Below are 27,817 nucleotides of genomic sequence, written 5' to 3'. Positions count from 1 at the left end.
AAGATAGGTAATAACTCCAGGAATTATAACTGTGGGTATAAAATCTAGAATGATATGTAACTGAAATCAACCTAACCTAGGTAGGTTCATATCAAAATTACTTTAACACACTGAATAAAACTCATTGTAGGTGAAAGCTAATGGAAATCTATTAATAGCTAGAAAAGAAAAACTTTGAAAATTTTTCCTTATCTTACTGTTGCTATTAGTTTAAGAAATGGCAATGACAAGAAATTAGTGATTATCCCTAAGATGTAATAAAAACTATCTTTTAAAATTTTGGAATATGATAAAATAAACTTATGAGAAAACATTAGTTTGTAGTCCATATTCAGTTAACTAAAATTAAAACTTTGTATTAAAAGACCGTTGTAGATTAAAATTTATCACAATTAAATCTCATTCTGAAAAGTGAAACAGACCTATGGTGTCAAAGTTGCCTTGTAAATTACAAAAAAGAAAAAATGCTAACACATATACTACTTTATGTACTTATATGACCATTTTAGACTTAATACCTCTAAAAGAGAAAATGTCCAAATAATAAACAGAAAAAAATCATCCCATTTAGAAACTCTTAAATATTTATACTTTTTAAAACTTTTTCTTTAAACAGGTATCTAGCCCAACAGAATCCAAATTAAACAACAAATGAGAAATGGCCGTTAAATTAAAACACTGTATAAAAGAATACTGCTACCTTTTCTGCTGGTTTCAGATGTTGGTTGTGCACAGAACTTACTTGCTTTACAATTCTATTGGTGAGCTTCCCAAAATATCTGAAGCAGAGCTCATTCCAGTTTCTGCCCTAAAATTTATATGGGAAACTATTTTGAAAACCATTACATACTCTAAATCAGAATTTTGAGCAACAAGAATAATAATCATATACCATATACACAAAAAAGTTAATAGCTAAAGAGAAGTAACATGCATCATGTGTCAGGCTCTTGATGTAGCACTCACCTGTTTATCTCAATTTTCACAACAACCTGTGAAACAGGCATTACAGGTGAAACAACTGGGGCCCAGAGAGACTGAGTAATTTGCCATGAAGCCAGTCTGGCTCAAGTCTGTGTTTTCAAACACTAAGCTTTTTGCCTCTTTAACTGGAAGTTACCCCACAGGGAATTTAATGAAATTATATTTCAATACGTATCTATTTCCTACAGGGAGAAAGGAGTTCTTGAAAGAGGAGTGAAGGACTACTGTAAATAACACATATTAACAGAAATAGGGTTTTATTTTTTTAAAATAGTAAAGTTAACTAAATAATATTTAAAATAATATTTAAAATGTACCGTATGGTTTAGAATACCTAGAATGTAGTGACTGAAGTATCTGCATTCACATCTTTTAAAAACACAAAGATTCATTGAAATCATTACCAACCTGTTTTAATTTATATGTAAATACGAGCACTTTGCTTAAAGAATACAAAAATACACACTAAAGAGTACTACCAAAATTTGAAGCTTTATTGTATTCATTGACATATCCAGGAACTAACATGGATATCGACAATGGTGTGATTTTAAAACTGATTTTTACCATTCACTTTGTAGAGTTTATCTATTTAAAGTATAGTCCAATCTTCTTTCACCTGTTCCTTGTGGCTGCTGTTTTAACAAGATGTCACTGGGTAGCAGACTGATCAGCCTGAAGACGTCCCAGAACTTCAAACCAGGTAAAGGGCCCAGTGAGAAGACCGAAGATCGTGAAAAGAGACATCAGATCAAAGCTGAGATGTGTGAAAGTCCCACATCAGTTCTTCCAGGTCGTCCAAAGATCATTTTATAGGATAAAATCAGTTCTTAAAGCAAAGTACATTACGCCTGAGTACTAACTGTTCTTTTCCCAACGGTGTTTTTGGAATTTTCTGTACTGCTACTTCTTATGGATTCCAACAAGTTTTTAATTCTTTCACTTGCAGGCTTCTTTTTCTTCTTGGTATGAGACATACTCTTTGCTACAGAAGGTAGCAGCAGGGTTGCCAGTCCCCACAGCTGATTACTTGAAGGGTGATCTTTATCTTCCTGTTCTAAAATCCAGGCACTTTCTCTGGCCAGATCTACAAATTTTTGCAGTTGGCTCTGACTTACATTTTTGCTGATGTTGAGTGAAGTTTCAAAAGGATTCTGAATGTGCAGTGGAGAAGATTCAGGTTTGTTTTGTTCCTTTCCCTACAGATCATCACATGGAAGAAAAAAATACATACATATATGAAGGGCTCAGATATAAAAAGTCTGGTTTAATAGAATGTAAAAAACACATAAAATAGTAGCATTAACTTTACAGAGTAAAGAATTTCTTTCCTAAGGGGATTAGGTATGTATGCATATTATGTATTTGTGTGTGTACTTCTGATTTTTTTCCTACTGTAAAGAGTATTCTTTAGAGAAAAATATGTTGGGTTTATGAGCAATGGATGATGATGATGAGAGCTATTTGGAATAAGTGAAACAATAAAAGTATTTTTAAAATAATAACTTTTACCTAACAGGATAGAGCTAGGAAGGAAAAAAAATGAAAAAGAAAAATGGCAGAAAATAAGATAAAGATACACTTATTTTTGAGACTTGCTAAAAACATATCTGTTACAACGGGAACAGAAGCACACAAAATTAGAATCCTTAAATAGAGCAAGTAATGCTGCCCACGTATAAAGTCAGAAAGGCAGAGAAGGAACAAAGAATTATTCATTATTCATTTCAAAACAGTAAACGTTTCCTATTTCAATATTCCTAAAGATCCAACTTAAATAAGGCTTTGCCAGCTAAGACATCTCGTGGAAACAAAAAGAAAAGCTAAAGCCATGACTCATGAATTGCAGTGATCCCTCAGCCTATATAATCTTTTCCTCTTTCAAACAATATCACATATATTACTTAAAAATTACAAAAACAAACGCTCAAGATTCTCCAGTGTGAGCAAGCACCTGTTATTTCCTAACTTCTCTCAAGCCACGGCCCAGCAGGGCTCCTGCCTGCCCATCATCTCTGAGCCCTAGGGGTAAGAGTACTAAAAGAATAAAGAATTTCATATGTTTGGTGACCTTTTTCTAGTCTGGAATCTAATTACAAATCAGATTGCATTCCAGAGCTTTGTGTCTCTGCCCTCTCTCTTCTTCCTACTTTTTTTTTTTTTAAACAAAATTTCTATTAGCAAGGATAAGAGTTAGGGAAGAATGAACAAATGAGAACTGAAGAAACAACACACAAAGAAACGAGGCATGTGTTTCATAAAGCCAATCTTATAAGGGTTATAACCAAGTGTCCAAATGATAAATCCAAACAGCTATCTCAAGTATTCCCCACTTACAACAAATTTTGCCTAAGGTTCTGTTCTGTTTTCTTTTTCGGAAAAATATCTATCATTCCAGCTACTCAGATGAACCAAAATCATAAATTCATTTACTTAAATAAATTAAATCTTAGAGGCTCAAATTGAGGGAATCACTAGAATCAATCTTTGGGACCAAGATTCCAATTTCTTCCATAGGAACATAAATCCAGTTTAAAAAGAACTGTACATAAAATTATGCTTTCCAGACAACTTTTCAGAGTATATTCAACATTTTGAAGGATATAGTATTAGATGTTGAAAGAGCTGGATTTTGCTCTTCCATATAACTAGGTGACTGATCTTGGTCAAGTTATACCGTTCCTCTAGGCATCGATTTCCTTATCAGTATCTATTACTATAGAGATGAAATGCAATAACATCTGTTAGAGTGCTTTGAAAACTAAACTAATTAAATATTAGCACAGTAGGAGACCAGATACCTAATTACCAAATATTAAAATATTATTTACCTGTCGAATATTTATGGAATTTTTATTGAAAGAGAAATTTCCAAAAAATTCAAAAAATTCTTTCAGTAGTAATTCTGCAAGAAAAGGAAACAAGAAAAGTAAGAGAAAAGTTTGTTTCAATTCAAAAGGGAACAACAACAACAAAAAAGAAAACACCTACCTAGTGTTTCTGCATTTTCTGAAGGTTTAATTCTATTCAAGTCGCAAATAAATGTACAGTTGTGGCCTTCTATTATACATTTATCTTCCGCATCTTATATAAACAGAAATGAAAATTATTTCACATTATATTTCAAAGATATTCCCTACTTCAGAAAAGAAATCTGTAATTAAATAAATCGGTTATAGATTAATGTTTCCTATTATTAGTCAGTGTTATATGTATTTATTGTTAATAGGGTTTAAAACTCCATTTAAAAAGATTTAGACTAATTATACCACAGTGAAATTAACATTACATTTACTTTAGCCTACTAGAATTATCCATCAACAACCAACTGATTCTTAATCTATTTTTTGAGGTAATCAGTTTTTAATTATAAATGAAAATGTAGACAGTTCTTATCTTTCAGTAACTCAGATCTTGGCACTACCTTTGATCAATAATATTTCACTGAGAACGCCATTTCCATTCTTATCACCTTTTTATGCATTTATTTTCAACGATTCATCTATGAAACAAACAAATGCTCTAAGAATTTTCAAAAACTTCAGGTAGTTTCTAAAATGCGGTACTCTAGAGAGAATGGAATTTGGTACAAGTTTAACAGCACACTAGAGTTAAGCATTCCCCTTTTCTAATAGTATCTATATCTTGTGAGGTAATCATTTCCCTAATTATTGATAAATATACAACCACCATAAAATCCCTCACCTATTCTAAGCTACCTTCCACTGTACAATATTGCAGGCAAACTCCCATTCCTCAAAAACCAAATCAACAGCCGCATCATCTGAAAGGATGTCCTAAGTCCAAGTTGGTGTTCTATCATTTTTGTCCCGTTAGCACTTATCTGACTGCATTTTGATTGTATGAATGCTGCCTGGGACCACAAAGGCCACTGCCCTATTTGTTATTGCCTCTCCCTCCTAGTATAGTTCACAATAAGTGTCTAGCATATAGCAGGCACATAATCAATTATCTCAATAATCATTAATGTTTGATTTTGAATGCTTATCTATAATTGGCAGAAAGAAATTAGAAAGGGATTATATAATAAACTGACAAGGTAAAGACCTACCTGCTCCTCCCACCATGCCATATGCTCCAACTAACACAGCCTCTCTGGGAGGCAGTGTACAGACTGGTTAAGAGGTTAAGAGCACAGGCTAAAGATGGTGGAATGAACACAAGCATCTGTCTTCACCCCCTCCTAAAACATCACAGAAATGACAGTAAAATAATATAAAAATGTAAAGATGGAAAACATTAGAGATAAGTGTAATCAAAAATGTTTAAGTTGTAGGACAGGTAGACAAACAGCAATGATTTAGGAGAACTGAAAACACAGAATCCTAAAACAGCAGCAAAGAAAGCCAAGAAGAAACCAGATACACAAGACGGAGCTCCTGACAGCTCGTGGATTGGAAGCACCAGGTCTGAATGAGAGAATGGACGCTTGATGGTAACTCTCCCAGGTCTCTTCTTCCCTGACAGAAAACTTTAGCTTTACTTTGAAGATGGTAAAAGAAAGGATCTCTGGGCTGGGAGATACAAGACAAACTGAGGGTGGGAACAATGTTCTAAAGAGACATACAGGGCAAAGTAGTGGAGATTTAAGAAAACACAAAGAAACAGACATTGAAAAGTAATCAAAATATGAAAGTTGCCATCATGTTCAGTACAAACAGCCTTCAGCTTTAAAATGTTCATCCATTCATCTGACACCTATTTGCTGAACTTCTGCTATGGACCCAATACTATGACGGGAACAGTAGATGCAAAGAAGAGACAAAGACAGCCTGCACTAGAAAAGCCTGCAGACAGAGGAACTATAACAACCTAACAGTTGTTACAACACAGGTGTGTACCAGGTGCTTGGAAGCCAATAGAGCACTATCTCCTGGGATAGTGAAAAGACCTAACAAATGAGATGTTGGGCTGGGTTTGTCCTCTCTCTCTCCTGAATTAATCTTAAAGAGGGTCTCTGTGTAAAAAGAGGTAGGGAGAACACCATTTCATGCAAAGGCACACAGACGTGAAAAAGGACAAACATCTGAGGATCAGCGAGGAGTCGGGAGTGCTGAAACTCCTGATTTGCACACAGGAATGGATGTAAGAGAAGAGGGAAAGGAAGATCACAAGGAGCCCTACATAGAACACTATAAAGTTTGGACTTCAACTTACTCTAGGTTCCAATAGTCCTAGAAATGCTGGAAGGTGTTCCAGAAATTCATGCTGCCTTCTATTAAAAAGAAAGCAAGCAAAATATATTTTTTCTTTTTTAAAAAATAGGCAAAATTCTTTTATAGCAAATGTAAGACATCTCTAAAACTTCAAAAACCAAAGATACAAAATCCAAAAGCAATAATTATATCAAATCATCTTTGCATTTATTAGCAATTCGCACCTACACTGTGCTATGTCCAGAGAAGAAATTGCAAAAAACAGTCTGAAATTTTCTTACCATGTTTAAAAACATGAAAAATACCAATTTGGTATTTTGAAGTAGAAAATTAAAGAATCCCAAAATGGTTTCATCTGTATTGATGTCATAAAACATGAATAAATTTAAATTTATTTTAAAATTGATTTGGAATAAAAATTTATGTCACTTTAAATTTGTCCACAAATCCCATTCTTTCTCTAAAATAATTACCAGAACTTTAAAAAAAAAGATACTAGGAAGTTACTGAAGGATTTTGAGGGAGAGAATTATACGATTAGATATCAATTTTTGAAAATCACTCTGTTAGTTAAGAACAGATTGGTAAGATGCAAATAAAGGTAAGGGAAAAAAGGCAGTATAAACTTTTCTAGGCAGGGGATGCCAAGGACTTGACTCTGGCAGAAAATACTTGTAAGAATGGGAGACAGCAATGAAGATTTTAGTAGTAGCCTGTCCTTAACATAAATCTGCCTCAATCCATCCTTTTTACTGCTTCTACTCTTAGCTTCGGAACGCCAAGAGTTCCATGATTTCTCCCCAAAATGGTCTCTATGAGAGTAACACTAAGCATCAGTGCACACAGCAGGGGTTGAACAGGAAGTACTATTTACAGGTTGCTTACTGGTGAAGATCTACCCATATTTTCTGTTTAGGTACATCTTACCTTTGAACTAGATTATGAGTCACCTGAGAACATCGTCCATATTCCCAAAAATTACACCTGACGCATAGTAAGTAACCAATAAAAATTTAGTAAATGAATGACACCAAATGATGAGATGAGCATACACATGGATGTTGTCCTTTATTTCAACCTCAAAAGTGAGAAAGATACATGATCACCACTCTATCCCTGAAAATTTCCTACTTTCTATTAACCTATCACACACTGAGCTTTTTTAGAGCTCAATTTCAAGCTGTACCAACACTTACCATGTTCACAGGAAATAAATGCTTACTTATAATTTGGATAATACGGAAAGTGGCATAGAAGAGAGAATTTACAGAACCAGGCAGAAAAACAAATAGTGTGAACAAAGGAGCTAAGATAAAATGTTATGAGAATAATCAGTTATCGGCAGGAATATGGAACACATGAAGAGGAATGGGGGGTAAGAGTCTGGAAAACTGGGTTGTGGCTACATAGGCAAAGATAATAATAGATAAATAATCCCTGAATTATCTTCCTTTTAGAATTTAAAATTGTAATACTTTAGTACCTCCAGCAGTCTTATCAAAATTTCAAATTTTTTATAATATAAACAGTATACTAATTTTAAAATAATTTGTTTAAGGTTGCTTATAGACTTTAGACTAAAAAAAAATTAGGATCTTAAAACATTATCAAATAATTTTAGCATCTCTAATAGAAATCTGGAAAAAGTTCAAATTTAGAAAGCCGTCTCTGAAGCTGTATCCAATCAAAAGCTGTATCTGGGATGTTTTGCTTCTCCCCCCCGCCCCAAGATTATTCCAAGTTTGGTCAACCAAAGAAGAGGCACCAATTGTCTCATGATAGTTGTAAAGAACCTTGCCAACTAACACAAATAAGACAGAACTCTCAAAAAATTCCAAAGACCTCAGCTTTGCAAATCGTCTGTTCTCATGGTGGGCATTAAAAAAATAAAACATTTAAATTTTAGATTCACAAGGCTTTAAAAATCCAGAAGACAAATTATATGACTAAAAAACAAACACATGTGACTTTGATAACACAGATAATGATATTTATTCAAAACGTCAGAAAGAGGAAATAGACTGCTTCTAAGTCTTACCTGCTAGGGTTTTTAGATAATCTAGTGTTGGAAGAATAGGGGGTGATCTCCTCTGGAGAAAAAAGATGACCATCATTGTAAGGGAGAAATTTGTAATCCAAGCACCAGGAATACTACTCGTTAACGAATGTGCTCGAGCCCAACACCGGATAGTGAATACCAGAGCTCTCACTCGCGGGTCCACGGCACCATATATGTAAAGGAGTTCAGAACTTTTCAAGGCAATTCTTCAAATGAGAAAAATAAAAAAAGAAAAATAATAAAAAAAAAAAAAGAAAAAGAATTTTCAACACCCCAAATTATGATCCCAGAGTAGGACAAAACACACACCTAGGACATATCCTAATATCTTCCTATATCTGAATGTATTCAGAACACCACAATCAGATAATCAAAAGTATTATATATTTGTAATATAAAATTTAATGTTAATGGCTGAACATCAAATACACTCATTACCATTAAAATATTCTTAAATGTTGACAATCATGATGTAGTCCTAAAATTTAAAATTTTTAAATCAAAGTTCCTAATTATGATTTAAATAAGTGAAACACAATATAAGTGCTCTTTAATAACTAGCAATAAAGACAGATGCATTTGTAAATGAGAGGCTTTGCACCTGTTCCACACCTTCGTTAATCTAGTTCTTTAGTAGACAAGTTAGCCTGAAAGTGGAAGAAAACATTTTATTTATTTTATCAAGAAAGCATAAATGTCCAAAAAATAAGCCAAAATTAGTTAAGTCTAATACTTACAAAAACCAAAGCCCAGAAAGATAGTCTTTTAAGAAATCAAACTTCAGAACCTATTTTCAATAAGTTTCTTAGTCATAATGTTATAATGCAAAGAATTATTAATCAGAAATATTTTAAATTAAGCTCCTGCAGATCAAACTATGTCTTGTAATTTCTCAAAGAATCAACAAAGGGTACAAAATCACTTAAGGGTATCAACTTCGAACTGTCTACAAAAGTACCACCAGGGTATTTACTTCCTGAGTTTAAAAGTGAATAGAATAAATGGCAAATTAGAAATTCAGTGATTAAATGTTTTACCTATGTAAATGAAGCTAAACCAAGCTGAAAAATAAATATCAAATAGTGTGAGGTATCTGATTTAAAGAAAATGCAAGAGGATAAAAACCTGAAGCATATCAAAACAAATTTTTAAAAACTTGTCCTAAGAATACAATGAAAATAATGCTATTACAAAGATAAATGTTATTTTGTTCTCTTTTACATACTATAAAGAAAATATAATAACGATAGAAAGCATAGTATATGTTTTTACTTATTTTTACTCCATGGACTGAGAGAAACTCAGAAGTACTCAGCAACGTCTTACTAGTGAACACCTGAGTTTAATCAAACTGTTCTAGAGTAGCTTTTCTCAATCCATTTTTAGTTAAAATTATTTATGTAGTGAAATCAAATGCATGCAATGAGAATATCTGAGTTAAAAGATAAACTCAATTAAGACATTTCCCTTATTGAGAACCAAAAAAAAAAAGTAATCAGAGTTATGACAGAACTTGTCATTCTTGCTCCATTTCTTTTTAAGCAAATAGATTGTTAGGATAATAAAATGAAAATGAAAATATGCTAAAGAAAAACTCAGCAGTCTTAAGGTGCTCAGGCAACTTTCTGATTAAGCAAACATTTGTTTAGGATACAAAGGTGGACTACATCTAGAAGTAATTCAGAGGTCAAACTCAGTTGCTACTTTATTTTCTAAGTATATTTAACAACTACAGAGAAATAAGTATATTAAACAACTATCAGTACTTTCATGTTGTCATTAGGCTATATAAGAAGAATGAAATACAGTTCTTCCAGATGATGTTAGGTAGGACAACATTTAAACACAATATCCTAACATTTTATTTAAAAATGCCACAAAACTAATACATATAAGAGAAAGTATTTCCTACTTTTCAATCTAAGTGTTCAAATCTTTAAAAAATTATTATTAAAGCATGTGTAAGAGTCCAAAGCCACTGACTGTTCTATACAAGAAAAACTATGCTAATACCCTACAATATTCACATTTAAGATGACAAACTTAAGAGACCATACCTATTGTTAGTAGTCAAATCACACTGAAATCCAGATGCCTGGTGTGAGAACCTCACAAGTGGACACCGAGCATTTAATATTTTTTGTACACCCACACAACCAGGGCCAAAGTGGTCAAGGCATTCTCCTATCACAGACAGTATCTTCTGAGTTGCAATTCTTTCTGAAGCAACATTTTTCACTTGAAATTCCATCAGAAAATTTCCTGAGGTCTGAATAATAAAAACATTTGTAAGTATGAACTTTTATAAACAAAAATTTCTTACAAAAACTTTCCCAAAAGAAAACTCTAAATCATTTCTGCCTCCCCACCCCCCAAAAAAACTGAAAAAATTAAACACACCCACGCACAAACACAAATTATTCCTGCAATCAGTCAAAATCAATTTTAAAAAAATCTTTCACTTGTCTTTTGTTTCTCTAGAGTATAAAGTGCTAACCTGAAAAATCATTGACCTTTTATAGTTAACTTATGTACCATAATATATTACATAGAGTAATATACGTAGAACCACTGACTCTATAAATCCAGTGAGCATACATCTGCCATTTCCAAATTGGCTAACTACATTTTAATAGATGCTGTAAATCCACAGTAGTTATAAGAGAATACGTGCACAAGAACACCAGATCAACAGAAGAAAATAGACAGTATAAAGACTTAACTATACATAGTAACTTAATATTTAATAAGTGCTACAAATTGCTGGGGGAAAATTACTATTCAACAAATGAGTCAACTGACCATTAAAAACAAAAACAAAAAACAAAAACACTAGATCCCTCCTTTGATCCAAAAACCAAAGTATATTCAACATGAATCAAAGACTTAACTGTAAAAAGTTTTATCACTGAAGTATAGAAGTCAATGGGTGAATATTTTTACAATCTTAGAATAGTGAAAGATTCTCTAAGCATGACACAAAATTCCAGAACACACAAAAGAAATATGATTGCATAAAAATTAAAATCATTTTAACACAAAGCATAGATTCACTACTAGATAAAAGATAAAGTATGTCACATACAGGGCTAATTTCCATAATTTATGAAGGGTTTACACAAATGTAAGGGAAGAAAACCCATCAATTCTAAAAATGGGCAAAAAAGACTTGAATAAGAAATTAAAATGGCTAAGAAACATAGTAAAGATGTACTTGAGATTTTTCATTTGTCTGTCAAATACAAAAAAGATGACAGCGGTGGTGGGTGTAGGGAAACATGTATATCATCAATGGGAGTGTAAACTGGGACATACTTTTTGGACGACTTCAATAGCTATTGAAACCTTAAATGTATAAAATTTGACTAGCTATTAGAACTCTAGGAAATTATCCCAAATGAATACTCACATAAATGAACTAATTTACAAAGAGGTCACTCACCTCAGAATTATTTGCGTGGGAGGCACCTTTTAGGAGTTCTATGCAGCTTAATAAGACTCCCTACTCTCAACCATCCCCTCTTCTAGAACTCATTCCTACTAAAAGGATGCAGGCTCCAACAATGTTTATCATGGAAATCTACCCCCTTACTCCCAACTGAGTGGACCAGGCATGGACAGCTGATCTTAGCACTGCAAGGGTGTACCATTCATTCATCCAGGGATCTCTACCAGGAATTAGAACTGAGGTTCAGAGACTACCATGTGGCTGAAATGTGTAGCGCAGATGCATTCTATACCACGAGGATGAAAATGTAAACTGGGGGGAGTAAAAGAGGGGAGTGAAGGAAAGAAAGATAGATAAAGCAAATTTGTGGGGAGAGAGCGAGAACACTTCATAGGTTCTGATAGTTTATACTTCCCATTTCCAGTCATTTCCTAAGACTCTTAACCCTGGGTTCTATGATGCTTCCTCTACTTCCTTTTTTCCTTTGTTTAAGCTAGTTTGAGTTAATTTGTTATATGCTACCAAAAAATATGACCTAATATAGTTGGCAATAAAGGTGAGAAAAAAGATACCACCCTAATTGTCTAACAAATAAAGCGCTGTCAAAAAGGAGAGTAGTATCAGAAAAGGGTAGAGGAGTAAAGCTGAATTTCGATGCGCAGGAAGGAGTAGACACACTCAGAATAGAGGAGAGATAATGAGATTTTTAAAAAGTTAACTATAAACGAGAGAATAAAATCACTGAAATTAACACAAATGAAAATGACACCAGAGAAAAATAGATCTGACTAATGGAATTAAGAGCCAGAAAATTGGAGAAACTGAACTATGAGTGGGAATGTGACCGTTATTAAAGCTATTCACCAAATACTCTGTATACCTTTCTAACTTTTAGGATACCACACATTCCTACCCCCCTAAGGTTAAGCACAGTCACATGACTTGTTTTTGCCAATGAAATATGAGCAAAGGCTTCTTGCCTCACTTCCAACTAGAAGCTTTTAAAGAACCAGGGCTCATCCTCTACTTTGCCTTGCCATTGCTCAGTGACGGTATAAACACAGGCGATGAAACCTTGGTCAACCTAGGTGCTTAAAAGATACAATATCTAAAGTGGCCCTGCTGACCTACTTTGGCCACACAGCCCAAGCAAGAGAGAACCAGAGATGTGTTAAGCCACTGAGACTTGGCAGTTGTTTATTGCCACAGCATGACCTAGTCTAATCTGAATGACGTAAGGAGCAAGAGATGGAGAATCACATGAGTTAATGAGATAAATAGATTCTGAATAGAAATAAAACACTGCAGTTATGAAGTATAGATAATAAAACACATCTATTACAAGCAAAAGCAAGATCTCAAAAATTACTCTCCTCTATCACCTAAATAAAAATTGGAAAAATTCTTCATAGGCAGCTAAGTCAATAAATATTTATTAATTTTGCTATTCCTGATAGCACTACTTAGTTTCAGATGAAATTTAAAATATTATTACATGTTCTTCCTAAGCATTCTAATATTATGCCAATATCTAATAAAGACAAAACAGACGTTTAAACACCCTGACCACAGCAATAATTTAGAGCAGTGGTCCCCAACCTGTTTGGCACCAGGGACTGGTGCTCCTATGAGAATATAATGCCTGATGATCTGAGGTGGAGCTGAGGTGGTGATGCTAGCGCTGGGGAGCAGCTGCAAATACAGATGAAGCTTTGCTTGCTCACCTGCCACTCACCTTCTGCTGTGCGGCCTGGTTCCTAACAGGCCATGACTGATACTGGTCCACGGCCCAGGGGTTGGAGACCCTTAATTTGTATGACAGAAAATAGGGTTTAGCCGCCAGTGTTTATCTCTGTTACTTATATTAAGATATAATATCAGAAAAAGAAAAACTGAAGGAGAGAGCAAAGGCAGATTTTAGCTTAGGAATTTGTGCTTAAATGATCTTTGTGACAAGTGATACACTTCACACGTAAGCATCTTTCGCAGATTAAAAAAATTATGAAAATTTATAATTTTAGTTGGTAAATAACTTTCATCTATTCGATTACATCTATTCAATTAGCAAAGCATCTGTTTAGTACCTGTCCTGCACAAGATGTTCTACAAAGTGCTATAAGACAAACAAGAGTCTAACACATTCTTCCTAACTGCCCTCAACGTGGGCTAAAGAATAAAACAAGCACACACAGGTTTATAAACAAAAATGGAGCGCCAGAAGAAACCCACAAAGTATCAAGAAGGATAAGGAGAGTTCACAACTACAATAAGTAGCCAAAGAAGCTGCTTTATGAATCTGATGCTTCCCTTTTTCATTATATTTCATTTTTAATGTTTTATTACCAAAGCTATTATAATACTAAGCAAATATTTCAAAGTACATAACAACACTGCATAATTAAACCTACAGACAAAATAATGTCAAATTATATCATTGCTTGAGACTAGAACACTATCTTTTAAAATATATTTTTCTAAATACTACCTCTGTATTTCAGAAATCTAAGACCCAACTAAAAGCTTCCAACTCCTTCTCTCTGTTAAAAAAATTTTGTGGTTCCTATTTGCATAATAAAATAATATTGCTGCTGATTGTGGTCAACATTTGAACACTTATTAAGTGCTAAGCACTGTCCTAAGTGTTTCACACATATTAGTACAATCAATCCTGACAAGCACTCTATGAGATAGGTGCCATAGCACTATTCCAATTTTACAGCTAAGACATTTAAGGCACAGAGAAGGTAAATAACTTACCAAGATCACACAGATAGTACTATTACTATTCTGCAGTTTGACTCTAGAACATAGGCTTTTAGTCATTACAACACATTACTATGCTACTTATTTATCCAGTGAAGACATTTATTTCAGGAGTCCCCAACTACCAGGCCGCACAGCAGGAGGTAAGTAGTGAGCCAGCAAGCGAAGCTCCCTCTGTATTTGCAGCCACTCCCCAGCGCTAGCATCACCGCCTCTGCTCCACCTCAGAACATCAGGCATTAGATTCTCATAGGAGCACCTGTCCCTGATGCCAAAAAGGTTGGGGACTGCTGATTTATTTAACATAGCCTAATACAGTTTAAGTGTCTTTGTAAGAAATTTTTAATATAATTTCAAGTATATGTCGGTATAAGACTGAGCCATTTCATTTTGATGAAATGGTTGTTTTGCGTTCCTTGGCCAGTTTCAATTCAGTAAGTATATACAGAGTACATTAAGTATTCCAGGCACTACTTAGGATAAGAAAATGAACAGACATGGTTCCTGTCCTGCCCAAGCTTATGATATAATGAGAGACACATATCAACCACTAACTAAAATAACATAGGGTTTGCAAACAGATAGAAATATGAGCAAGAAACTACAAAAAAAAAATGATTTTTACTGCACTGGAGAAGAAAATCAAGGATGGTTTCAGTAGAGTCAGGGGCTTCCAATCAAGATGGCAGAGTAGGAAAACAATGTGCTTGCCTCCTCACAATCTCATCAAAATTACAACTAAACTACAGAACAGTTATCTTTGGGAGTTCCTTGAATTCTAGCTGAACAGAAGTCCTACAACTGGGAACACACAGAAGAGGGCACCTCGAGACTGGTAGGAAAAGCCTTGAAGACTCGGAGTGGGCTGGTTCCACACCCATATGTGGAGGTTAAGAAAAGGGAGAGATATCTCGGCTGAGGACATTCCCTCTGGAGTAGCAAGGGGCCCCAGCCCCACACTGGGCTCCCCAGCCCAGGATTTAAGTGCCAGGAAGAGAAGTCCCCACAACTTCTGGCTGTGAAAATCAGCGAAGATTATGGCTGAGATAGAGGGTGGCTTGAGTCACAGACATTCCTCTTAAGAGGCCCACACAGACTTACTCACTGATGGACTCACTGGCTCTGAGCTCTAGCACTGGAGCAGCCACACAAAAGGTACAGGAGATAAAAAGGGAGGAAATGGCTTCAAGGTGAGGGCTAGAGTGGCGGCTTTCTCCCAGACATAAGTACTAGCAGAAACCATTATTCTTTTGTTGTCCCCCCCCACCCCAACCCGGCATGCAGACACAGGTGGCCATCGTACCTGAGTCTCTACCAACGTGGTCTTGGTGATTCCCAAGACCCAGCCTCACCCAACTTGCAGGCCCACTCAAGCCATTTCCAATGGCTTTTCCATACAAATAGCCTGTCTTGGCTCATGCCGTGGACTTTCCCCAAAACTCAAATGTTGCAAAACCCAAACAAGCATCATCTAGCCTCCACATGCCCTGTACCTCTTGTTAGGCAGCCCTAAGCCCAGCACTAGTGGCAGCAATCTTGGTTCGCAGCCTGGCCTCTTAAAGCACCTTCAAGCGCAGTGAGGGCAGCAGCCATCTGCAGATTGCTTGGTGATGTTTGCCAGGTGACCCTGGGGAAGGGCACGGGCTAAGGCTAAACTTGGTCTGCAGCAGGACCCGCTGCAGGAAACGCCAGGGCTAGCCCACCTAGTGGCTGGCTTTGCAATGACCTGGAGAACCATTCAAGGCTGCATCTAAAAATGATACACCCAAAGGGCAGACTGGGCAGGAACCAGAGCCCTGCTAAAGCGAATCCTACTTGGAGGAATCAACCCCTCACTGGCCAGCCCTCACAACCTTACAGCCTGAGGGTCAGTCCCTCCCACTGAAGTACAAACAGCAACCAAGACTCAACTACAACAGGAGCGCATGCACAACTCATACAATGGTCACACGTGGAGCACGCAGTTCAGGTGACTAGAAAAGACCGTGCCAGTGGTCCCCACAGGACATCTACTACATAAGGCCACTCTACTGAGACCATGAGACATAAGAGCCCTATCTAATACACAGAAACAAACACAGAGAGGCGGCCAAAACAGGAAGACAAATAAACATGTCCCAAATGAAAGGACAGGACAAAGCTCCATAAAAAGAACAAAACAAAATGAAGACAAGGAATCTACCAGATGCAGAGTTCAAAACACTGGTTATAAGGATGCTCAATGAACTCAGGGGAAGAGTAGCTGAACTCAGTGAAAACTTTAACAAGGAGACAGAAAACATAAAAACAGAAACTTAGAAAACATAAAAAAATAACTAGTCAGAAATAAAGAATACAACAACTAAAATAAAGACTACATTAGAGGGAATCAACCGCAGATTAGATGAAGCAGAGGATCAAATCAGTGATTTAGAAGATTAGGTAGCAGAAAACAATCAGAATAGCAACAAGAAAAAATACAAAAATATGAAGATAGTTTAAGAGGCCTCTGGGACAACATCAAGCGTACCAACATTCACGTCATGGGGGCACCAGAAAGAGAAGAGAGACAGAAAGGGACTGAAAACCTATTTGAAGAAATATGACAGCAAACTTCCCTACCTGAAGGAAATAGATATATAAGCCCACTAAGCACAGAGAACCCCAAACAAGATGAATCTAAAGAGGCCCACACCAAGACACATCATAATTAAAATGCCAAAGATTAAAGATAAAGAAAGAATCTTAAAAGCAGTTAGTTACCTAAAAGGAAGCTCCCATAAAACTGATTTCTCAATAGAAACTTTGTAGGCCAAAAAGGGATTGGCACGAAATATGCAAAGTAAATGACAAGCAAAGACCTACAAACAAGATCACTCTACCCAGCAAAGCTATCATTTAAACTCAAAGGACAGATAAAGAGCTTTCCAGGGAAGAAAAAAACTAAAGGAGTGCCTCGACACCACACCAGTATTATAAGAAATGTCAGAGGGACTTCTTTAAGAATAAAAAAGATGAAAAAGATGAATAATAAAATAGTAATAACTGCATATCTAAGAATGATTGCTTTACATGTAAATAGACTAAATGCTCCAATCAAAAGATAGGGTAGTTGAATGGATAAGAAAACAAGATCTTCATATATGCTGCCTATAAGAGACTCACTTAAGATTGAAAGACACACACAGGCTGAAAGGGATGGAAAAGGATATTTTATGAAAATGGAAAAAAAAAATGTTATAGTAGCAGTACTTATCCCAGACAAAACGGACTTTAAAACAAAGGCTATAACAAGTGACAAAGAAGGACCCAGTTATCCCACTTCTGAGCATTTATCCAAACAAACGCAAAACACTACTTTGAAGGGATAGTGCATCTGTATGATCATTGAAGCATTATTTACAATAGCCAAGACATAGAGGCACCATGGGTGTCTATCAATAGATGAATGGATAAAGAGGTGGTCTATATATACAATGGAGTATCACGTAGCCATTAAAAAAAAAAAAAAAAATGAAATCTTGCCATCTTCAACAACTTGGATGGTCCTAGAGGGTATTGTGCTAGTGGAATAAGTCAGGCAGAGAAAGACAAATAGTGTATGATTTCACTTACATGTGAAATCTAAAGAACACAATAAACAAGAAACAAACTCATAGATACAGAGAACATTTTGATGGTGGTCAGACAAGAGGGTGGGTGAAAAGGGGGAAGAGATTAAGAAGTACAAATTGGTAGTTACAAAACAGTCCTGGGGATGTAAAGCACAGCATAAGGAATATAGTCAGTGATATTGTAATAAGTATGTAATGATGTCAGATGGGTACTAGATTTATCAGGGTGCTCACTTTGTAAGTTATATAAACATCTAATCATCATGCCGTACACTGAAACTAATACTGTATGCTAACTGTCATTGAAAAATAAAATATATTAAAAAAAGGAAGGTACTCTCAAAAATGGTCCTTGAAAGCTACAAGAAATGACTGTCAAGGAATAGAGGAAACAAGCATTCCTCACTAGAGGGACAGAAGAGTGTTTGGTTATTAGTCACATTCTGCAAGTCCAGAAATGATAATTAAATGATATAACTGGAAACTAGGTGTGTGCAAACATGTAATGACAAATAATTACTAAAATTAATTGTCAGGTCATTTCAATATTATGCAGAAGAGACAAACCATTCTAAGTTTGTGCAAAGATCCAACCTGTGTTTTAAGATAACTCTAGCACAGAACAAAGGCTGGATTAGCAAAGTATGACACAAGAAATCAGAGGTAGACAGCAAAAATGTTGGTATAATAACCTAAGTGAGGGTTTATAAGGGACTCTGTGATATAGCTTTGAGGACATAAATGAAGGGGTAGACACAAAAGGTAAATTAGAAACAGAATTAAAGGAGATAGCAAATGTCAGAAAAGCTAAAATACCACTAATATAAAAACGTATAAAGAGTATTTGTAAGGAGATAAAAATAAGATTTGTTTTCAAAATGCTAAGTTTGAAGTGTCAACTGGACATCCACACAGAGAGATGATTACTAGTTTGAAATGCATAAAGACAGTCAAAAAAAACCTAATATTTTATAAAAACACAGACACTGTTTCAAATTTGTAATTAAATTAAAACATCCCTTAGATTGTTTGGGAGGATGGCAGAGATACTGTTTAACCTTACTTTGTTACACGTTAATAAAACACAAATGGAACATACAAATTCTAAACTGTAAGAGGAAAAGGGGGGCAGGAATAAAAGAAGCACTAATCCAATAGGAGGAGGAAAGGAAAGTAATGAAAAAGCACAGGAAATGAAAATTAGAAGTCAATCCAAATAATATAAGAATATACATAAAGGCTACAAATAAAGATATGGAAGAAGATACGTGAGGCAAATAGCAAGTGGCCATGTAAACAAGCAAAAAGGATTTAAGAAAAAAGCATTTATAAAGGACGTAATACAATGATAAATGAACCCAATAAGGAGATATGATAATCATATACCTATATACCTGTATGTACTTAACATTAGCCTTTAAATAAAACAAAAATCAAAAGAGTTTGAAGGAGAAAGTAAAGCTCATGAGATTTAAAAATACTTTAATAACTAGATGACATAGATAAAAAATTAGTTAAGATATAGATAATTTGAATAGCACAATAACCAAAAAATTGGCCTAACCGAAAAATTTCTGAACTCCTATAAAGAATAGCTCTTTTATTTCATATGTAGAATATGTAGAATACTCACCAAAAAATGATCACATATTAGACAAACACAAAGAAAGACTTTACAATTCCAAAGAATCAATATCGAACAGACCACAATGTTTACTAAGGTTAGAAATCAAGTTATAATTTTATTTAAAGATTTTCTTTACTTTTCTAATACCTTAATTTTAGTGATCTAAAGAAATATAATTACCTTGTGAGCCACGATGTTTACTAAGGTTAGAAATCAAGTTATAATTTTATTCAAAGATTTTCTTTACTTTTCTAATACCTTAATTTTAGTGATCTAAAGAAATATAATTGCCTTGTGAGCCACAATGTTTACTAAGGTTAGAAATCAAGTTATAATTTTATTCAAAGATTTTCTTTACTTTTCTAATACCTTAATTTTAGTGATCTAAAGAAATATAATTACCTTGTGAGCATCAGATTTTCCAATTTCATCCAGATCCAAAAACATGTCTAAATCACACCCTAATTTCCCAAAACCGTTCACCGAAGAACCAAAGGGTCTGACTGCACAGTCCGGAAAATAGGCAGCTGCTACGTCTTCAATAAGAGAACAGGTGAGATATCGGAGCCTGGTGTTCTCTTCTGTTAGCTGGAATTCCTTCAACAGAATGTTCAGCTGATCATCTATCTAGCTGGCCAAAGCAAAAACAACAAAATATAGAAAATGTACAGGTCATATAAAATAACTGTCATTTTACTTCCAGAGATTTAATGGTTGTGGAGACCTACCTTAAAAATATGCAATCTTTTTTTCTTCAGCCTTAAAAGTAGATTTTTTAAAAATACCTTTTAAAAAGCACTGAGGGATGATGACAATAGCAAAATAAAAGTTGGCCGGAAATAAAACTACGAATTTTCTTAGGCAATGAGTATCAAGTATTGTTGTAGGAAAATGAATATAGTAAAATTCTCAAGAAAAGGAGGGCAAAATAATCATTTTTAAAGAAGTTGGGGGACATTAAAGACTAATGTTAAAGAAACACTAGAAATAAGCAATGCTTCAAGTAATGAAGGCCCAAGATCTGTTCCTTAGAATAACAATCCAAATATTATATATACTTAGAAGACTGATGCTCAAATGATCACGTTTTGAAGATGTACACTTGAGTTAAATATTTAAAATATAAATCATAGCCTTAAATGCCCAGGTTTGAAAATAATACTGAAAATAACTGAACTAAGCATTCAACCCAAGAAAAAGAAAAAGAAAATAAAAAGTGAGAAGTAAAATTTAAAAATTAGAAAATCAAACCAAAAAATAGTATTTTGATAAATAAAATCATGAATTGATTCTTTGAAAGGACAACTAAACTAGCTAAACCTTTGACAAGTCTAAGTAAGAAAAACACAAAATATAAACATTAGAGTAGGAAAAAAAGAGATAAAACCAGAAATAAGGTATTTTAAAATTTGAGAACAATGCCATATACAAATTATGTCATTATGTTGACAAAAGCAAGCCTGACTAGTTTAAAAGCCCAAAACTTTGGAAAAATGTGGTTACTTCTGAGGAGTCCGAATGGAGTGTGAGGGCAGGGAGTGGGGAAGGATTACTTTCACATTTCAATATATTCTGTAGTCTGAATATTTAGTAAGAACATATAAAAATTCTGTCAAACACATACATATTTTTAAAAGTTGGGGTAGTATACCTATAAACTTACACTTTCTGCATCACAAAGTAATTTAAAAAGCTTCTTGTTTGGAGGTGGCGAGTGATTACTAAATGGTATATGTGATTGTTCAGAAATCTGGTTTGATGGATTCTTCAACTTTAAACTGAAGAAACGTGATCTGAATGGAATTGCAGCCTCTGTTCCCATGCTCGGAGTACGAGTTACATTCTGCAGTGAAGCTACACTTTCCTTCTGACAAAATTCTACAACGGCATAAAGACCCTACACCAAAAACAAAAAAACACATTTCAAAATGATATATTTAACATTGTTCATATTTCAAAGCAATTATCATAACATGAAACTATTAATTTTTAAAATGTACAAATGATATGCTTCTTACACAAGCATTGGTTTTAATCATTATAAGCAAATTAAGAAAAAGAATCTATGGCCATGCTACCCTGAACATGCCCGATCCCATCTGATCTAAGAAGCTAAGCAGAGTCGGGCCTGGTTAGTACTTGGATGAGACACCACCTAGGAAGATCAGGTGCTGTAGGCGTAAAAAAAAAAAAAAAAAAAAAGAAAAAGAACATTATAAAGGGATAATAGTTAAGAGAAGCTGAAAAGAATGTTGAAACAGAATATAAAAGGGCAAAACAAAGATCCCGTCCCTCTGGCCTTTATCTTTAAGATAATGGGACTATCTGAAGTGTTCAAATTATGGAATCCTTCAGTTACAAATAACTTATAATTCTGTAATAGTCCTGTAAAGATTTTTAGTCTCATATCCAAAAAACAAACCTCATTAAAGAAATTTCTATAAAGAAAGATGTAGGATAGCAAAAGAGAATCTAATATTACCATTTGTAGAGGCAAGAAATGACAATAAAAAAGAATAAATTATACTATTTTTCAAATACTTACAATGCTTTCATAGAAGAAATGATTACTAATAGGTCCATGTTGGGATAAATATTTGAGAAACTTTTTTTCACTGATTTTATTTGGGCAATGTATTAAAACAGTCCGCTGTGCCTGTTCTCGTCTTTCTTTTTGCACCTCAGAGAATCTCTTGAGAGTCCTGTCTTCAGAGCCTATGAATGAGACAAAATCATTTCAAGCTTGCGTGCACGCACACACACGCATAAAATTTAAAGCATATTTTGATAAGGTATATAAGAATTTTATATCTAACTAAAACAAACTTTATCCTAATCTCCTCTTCTTTTATAAGGGTGAAGCTATACTACTTCCAATTTTCATTTTACCATTCCTTTGCAACTATCATTAAAACTGTCCACTTTCTCTTTGATTTGGTACATTCAATGCATAGTGCTAAAAAGAGAGAGTCCCACAAAATTTTAAAACCAAAACCAGACAGGCCACTAATTTGACATTTCCACAGATACACAAATACAAACTGAGTAAGTTGTAATATTCCAAAGCCTAAAAGAAATTATTGTAAGCCTGAATATAATGAGACAATGAGTTTAGAAGTTTAATTTAGTAGAATAAGTTGTTATAGTTTTTCTTTGTCCAGGATCTTGATCAGGCTCAAATAATTAACAATGATTTATCAACAATCATGTGCTCTGTATCACAAGGAAATTAAAGAATTTAAAACCTAGTTGTTGCTTACAAAGAACTCATGATAATTTTACTAATGAAGTAAAGGGTAATTTTGATCTTTCCACAAAGGAAAAATAAACAAGTGAACCAAGTATATGGACAAAAGAAAATCATTCAAGTTCTAAGAGCATATTAAAGCCAAACACTAAGTCTTAGGAACTCATTTTTTTCCCCCAAGATATTAAACTTCTAGTTGGGTAGCTTAAAAGTGCTTCTCCTAAAAGTCTGGAATAGTAGATTCTAGAGATTATACACCATCACATCTGGTATCAAAACTGTCAACAAAATTCCAAAGAGATTAAATAGAAAATTAACTAATGCATGGAAATCAACAGAAGTTTTTACCCCCATTTTTTTTAAAAGGTTATAAAACTGATAGATAAATGAAACAGCACAAACACACAATACCTTGATTTCAGCAAACTCCAAGACATCCTTATACACAAGACAGAGGGTTAATGACATATGAGCTGGTTGAACCCTAACCTCTGCTCACTAGCATCAACCTAGGGACAAGTCTCTAATGGCATACCAAAGACTTTGGGCACTGACTTACTAACAACTAATCAAACACATAGTATTGAGTATCTTTCCTACACTCACTGTACTAGATGCTAAAAATGCATCTCTTAAATGTGTCCTCATCTCCATTCTGGATGCCAATTCTTTAACATCAACCTCTCATTTCAGGCATCCCTCTAATAATACCCAACCATTAAGTTTGGAACTTATCTTTCCAGGCATTTTCCAGGCATTTATAAACATATACATTTGTATCTCTCCATATAAACATTTTTTTACACAATTGAAATGAGTAAAATTATACTCTACATTCTATTATGTAATATACTTTGAAAAATTTAATACATTGAAGTTATCTTTCCACATCAGTAGATATTTAACTTTTTAAAATAACTGTAAGTATTCTTGTATATTTAAGATAGTTTACCAATCCTCTACTAAAAAATATTTAAGTGCTTTACCTTTTTTCTCTCTTATAAACAATACTGCAATGTCGTCTGTATATAATGTCTTTGCACTTTTATGTGAGTATATCTCTACAGCTGGATTACTAGGAAGAGCAAGGACTGAATATGAGACTGAGATAGAGAAGTTTGATAAAAGATGGAGCAATGTGCTGGAGAAAATGGGATAGGCAGAATCAAAAGCATTAATGGCTCTGGCCTTGAACATTAAGAAAGAATGATGCAGACGTGACAAAGTTGTGAAGGAGGGGTCAAAATGTTCACGTAGTTTATCATCTCACATAAGGCTTATTAAATTTAGAAATGATAAAGTTGCGAGGAAAAACTAATAGGTGCTAATATATTATGACAGATTGAAATTTGCAAGTCTTGATAATATAATCTGGTAAGCACAAAATAACACACAAAAAATAAGACTAAATAATATTTTGCATTTAGAATTAAAAACAACATAAAAAACACAAGCACATAATGGGGAAAAAATTTAACCTAAAAGTAGTTGTATAAAAGAAGCCCAAAAGTCTGATTGATAAAGCTCAAAAGTCAAAGGAATGTCTTAACTTCTGAGGTGAAGATAGGGAGAATAAATATAAATATATATTATATATATATATACATAAAATTTCAACTTTATTAAAACAAATGTTTTTAAAAAGCCAAATTCAAGGGGTAACAGCACTTCTTTACTATTTAGTAGTCGGGCTACATATGGAGTATATGTTCTGCTCTAGCCATAATGGATGTGAAGGATATTAATGAACCACAGAGCATCCAGATTGAAGTACTAAAATGTCTAGAAACTCTGATAGAGAATTACTGTACATAAACTGGGGATTTACAGCCTGGGAAAAAACTAATGAGAACCTGAACGCTGTCCTCAAATAAAGTAGAGACTCTTCTACTTGTGCAGCACCTAACAGGTTTCCATGCACCTTCACATATACACTGTCTTCTGAATCTCCAATAATCCTTTGAGATAGACAGAGCAAGTGTCACTACCAGTGGAAAAAAACTGCACATCTCATAAGCTAGGTGGCCTCTTGCAGAATTTAGCTGTTGTTTAGCTGCCTAGCACCCGTCCTCCCTTGTTCCGTAACAGCACATCTCTGCTTATAGAAAACCATGTGTACTTGTGGTGTGAATAACACATTAATACAGTTATCCCACCCAGTGCATGTACCCTTACCTCATCAGAGAGGCCAGGATTATCACACATTTTGGAAAGCTCTTCATAGCCCAAAGGGTGTATGTGTGATCAGTCAAGAGCTATTTCTTAGAATTTTTCAAATTCAGGTAAAATGTATTTTTATACTTTCATTTGGAGAAAGCTACAAGCACGTGAACATGGAGCTGCTGGTGGCCATGCCCCCACCATCAACAACCCCATATAGAAGAATCTGAGAGAATGAGGCCATCAAGTAACAGCTGAGGAAAACAATACTGACCACATCCATCTAGTCAACCTTAAAGCAGCTATGTCTCTTTCTGAAGTTTGGTTACATGGATTGTTACATGGATTGTAAGCCTCCCTTTCCTATTATGCTAATTTGAGTTAGTTTCTGTCACCTGTACCCAGAAGGGTCCTGAATAATACACTATGTATTCTTATTCTTAAATCAGGGTTCTTTCCACTACTCCCATGAAAGCTATGTCAAAACTAAGATTAACAGGGAAATGAGAAATCGGTAGATTTTAGCTCATCATAATCATTTTTCTACCATTATCAGAGCTCCCCACCCCCCACCCCCAGCTTGGTGGTTTCTAGAGGCCATCTTCCCCATTAACACTCCTGCTACAAAGGTCTGGAAAAGATCCTCAAACATTAGGAAGTACAGGTCCTGAACGGTGTGTTTGAGCCTGAAGAAGGAAGAGGGCAAGGAAGGGGGCCACCTCTTTCTTTGTAGAATGGGCCCCCCCCCACTGAAGGGGCAGTAGCTTCACAGACCACAGACACTTTCATCACTGTACGCAATGTATAGAAAGAAGTCTTCTTCATGGTGTTCCTGGTAGAGCTGATCCATCGTGGCACTGGTGGGTGGAATGACATTGTTGACAAAGAAAAACAGGGCATCTTCAGATCGAAGATGAATTCGCTTCTGGATCAAGAAGAAGAACTGACCAACTGTGAGATCAGTTTCATAAATTGGGCTGATTTATGAAAGTGTGTTCCTTGTTACTAGAAAATGTTACTAGGAATGTTTTGGCAATGAGTTCTCACACTGAGTGAAAAACTAAATTGAGTATTTCTCAAGTTTCTTTCAATTATAAAATTATATGCTTCTAAATGAGTATAAGATGTTGTTACCCTTTTTAAAAATGGAAAAGCAATGCAAACGAGGATTTTGTCATTTGTTATGACCCACAAGAGTCCCTGAATACTTAGCCATTATATTACCCTAATGATACAAATTGAAGCACATTTCCTAAGAAAAACAACAAAGCTGTAATAAGTGAAAAGTATAGCCTTGGAATCAGAAGGTTTTATTCCTATTTTAGCTATTGACTAGCTAGGTAAGTTTGAACTTAGCCATTTGGACTACCTGTTTCCTAATGTATAAAATGCAAAAGCAATAATTCCTTCCAAACCAAATTTACAGAGTTTTATTTCTCAGAGCATAAAAAAATACTCTCAAATTTAAACAACTATACAGATGTTAAATTACAATAGCTTCTTTGGCAGAATCCTTATTCAATTTTCAGTTAACTATTTTTAACAGAAGAAGCTTTTACTAAATATAATGCAATCAGTATTTCAATGAAATGTCTTATTAAGTAACACTTCTCACTGTCAATATGTCTTTCACACAGTCTGATGAAGAGAGCAATCCTGTTGTTTAAGGGAAAATATTTAACATGTTTAGCCTACTTTAGAACTGTTCCCAGAAATAATTTCACGTCTTAAAATTATAGCTCCAAAAATTGTAGAAATCAACACATTTTAACAGGTCCACTCGACTAATTTCAGTTATGAGACCTTGCACAAGTCATTTAGCTCTTTGAGCCTCTTTTGACATCTGTGAAATGGAGACAGTGACACATTTCTTGCTAGATTGTTTTAAGAATTTTAAGTTAGGTATGCACAGCTCTTGGGTCAGTCACAAAAGGGGTTCGATAATAGTGAGCTTCTCAATACACAAGCAATAGAAAGTCTGTAGGACAACGGCCTGTTCCAGTGGATGTTATCTGTTACCAGGTTGATTTTGCTCAAGACGGTTAAAAGAATAAAATCGACAGCAGTAAATTTCCTAGGTAGAGCCCTACATTTGGGAGACAGGAATCCTGGTTATTCATCAAGACTTTATTATACCTGCCTTCCATCAGAAACTTGTAAGTATCAAAATCAGATACATTTGTGAATGATGAAGTAACTGACTGATGTGTGGCATCATTGTTATTACTGGGAACATTATTTCACCAAGTTGTAAAATACTAGCAAACTGTGTTCTTGACCTGAACTTGAGAGAGGTTTAAACAATTTCATTACTGTGGACAGGAGTGCGCGAAGACAGTAACGTCGCACACCCCAGCAACACTTGAGCAACTGGGCGGCCTTACGTTCCCCTAGTGAGACCTGAGGAGCATGGGACACAGGCTCACCCTATTGCCAAAGGTTCCACGGCCGTTTCCACCTGCCACGCGTGTGCCCACGATCTCAGTCTCTTCCCCTTTCCCTCGCCTGCGGTGGATCGGAGCTATAAAGCAAACCCAGGACACGGCACCATCACCTGTCTCCGCGCTTCCGAAGGACTGCTCTTCTCTCCTGACATCTGTGGCCACAGTTCCTGGGCAAGTGAGAAGCCTGTGGATAGGATGCAGGACGCGACTTCTCTGAGCACATAGGGGTAAACGGGTCAGCAGCCCCACACCGCGAGTCGCCATTGTCAGAGTAGCAGAAGCACTTAGACGAAAGGGCACGCGGCTTCTGCGCAT

General features: G+C 35.1%; 1 protein-coding gene and 1 pseudogene across 2 annotated transcripts; one reads left to right on the top strand and one right to left on the bottom strand.

Moving 5' to 3' along the window:
* Nucleotides 1-1,457: 1,457 nt before the first annotated feature.
* Nucleotides 1,458-27,813, bottom strand: MTPAP (mitochondrial poly(A) polymerase). Of its 2 annotated transcripts, XM_039839708.1 has the most exons (9): nucleotides 27,613-27,813; nucleotides 22,197-22,366; nucleotides 21,315-21,548; nucleotides 20,054-20,278; nucleotides 10,278-10,489; nucleotides 8,200-8,426; nucleotides 3,976-4,068; nucleotides 3,816-3,889; nucleotides 1,458-2,183 (listed from the first exon to the last, which is right to left on the bottom strand). In XM_039839708.1, the coding sequence occupies exons 1-9, from the start codon at nucleotides 27,764-27,766 to the stop codon at nucleotides 1,830-1,832; spliced, it is 1,743 nt and encodes a 580-aa protein (XP_039695642.1). In that variant the 5' UTR covers nucleotides 27,767-27,813; the 3' UTR covers nucleotides 1,458-1,829. The 2 variants fall into 2 exon arrangements, with proteins under 2 accessions (XP_039695642.1, XP_039695643.1); XM_039839709.1 differs by lacking the exon at nucleotides 21,315-21,548 and having other exon boundaries at nucleotides 27,613-27,811.
* On the top strand, nucleotides 21,713-21,831 carry LOC120584161 (uncharacterized; annotated as a pseudogene).
* Nucleotides 27,814-27,817: the final 4 nt, after the last annotated feature.

This window comes from Pteropus medius, unplaced genomic scaffold (assembly GCF_902729225.1).
Source record: "Pteropus medius unplaced genomic scaffold, Ma_sr-lr_union100, whole genome shotgun sequence".
Taxonomy (NCBI): Eukaryota; Metazoa; Chordata; class Mammalia; order Chiroptera; family Pteropodidae; genus Pteropus; species Pteropus medius.
Note: the sequence above shows the minus strand (reverse complement) of the source record. Positions and strands in the feature narration are given on the sequence as shown.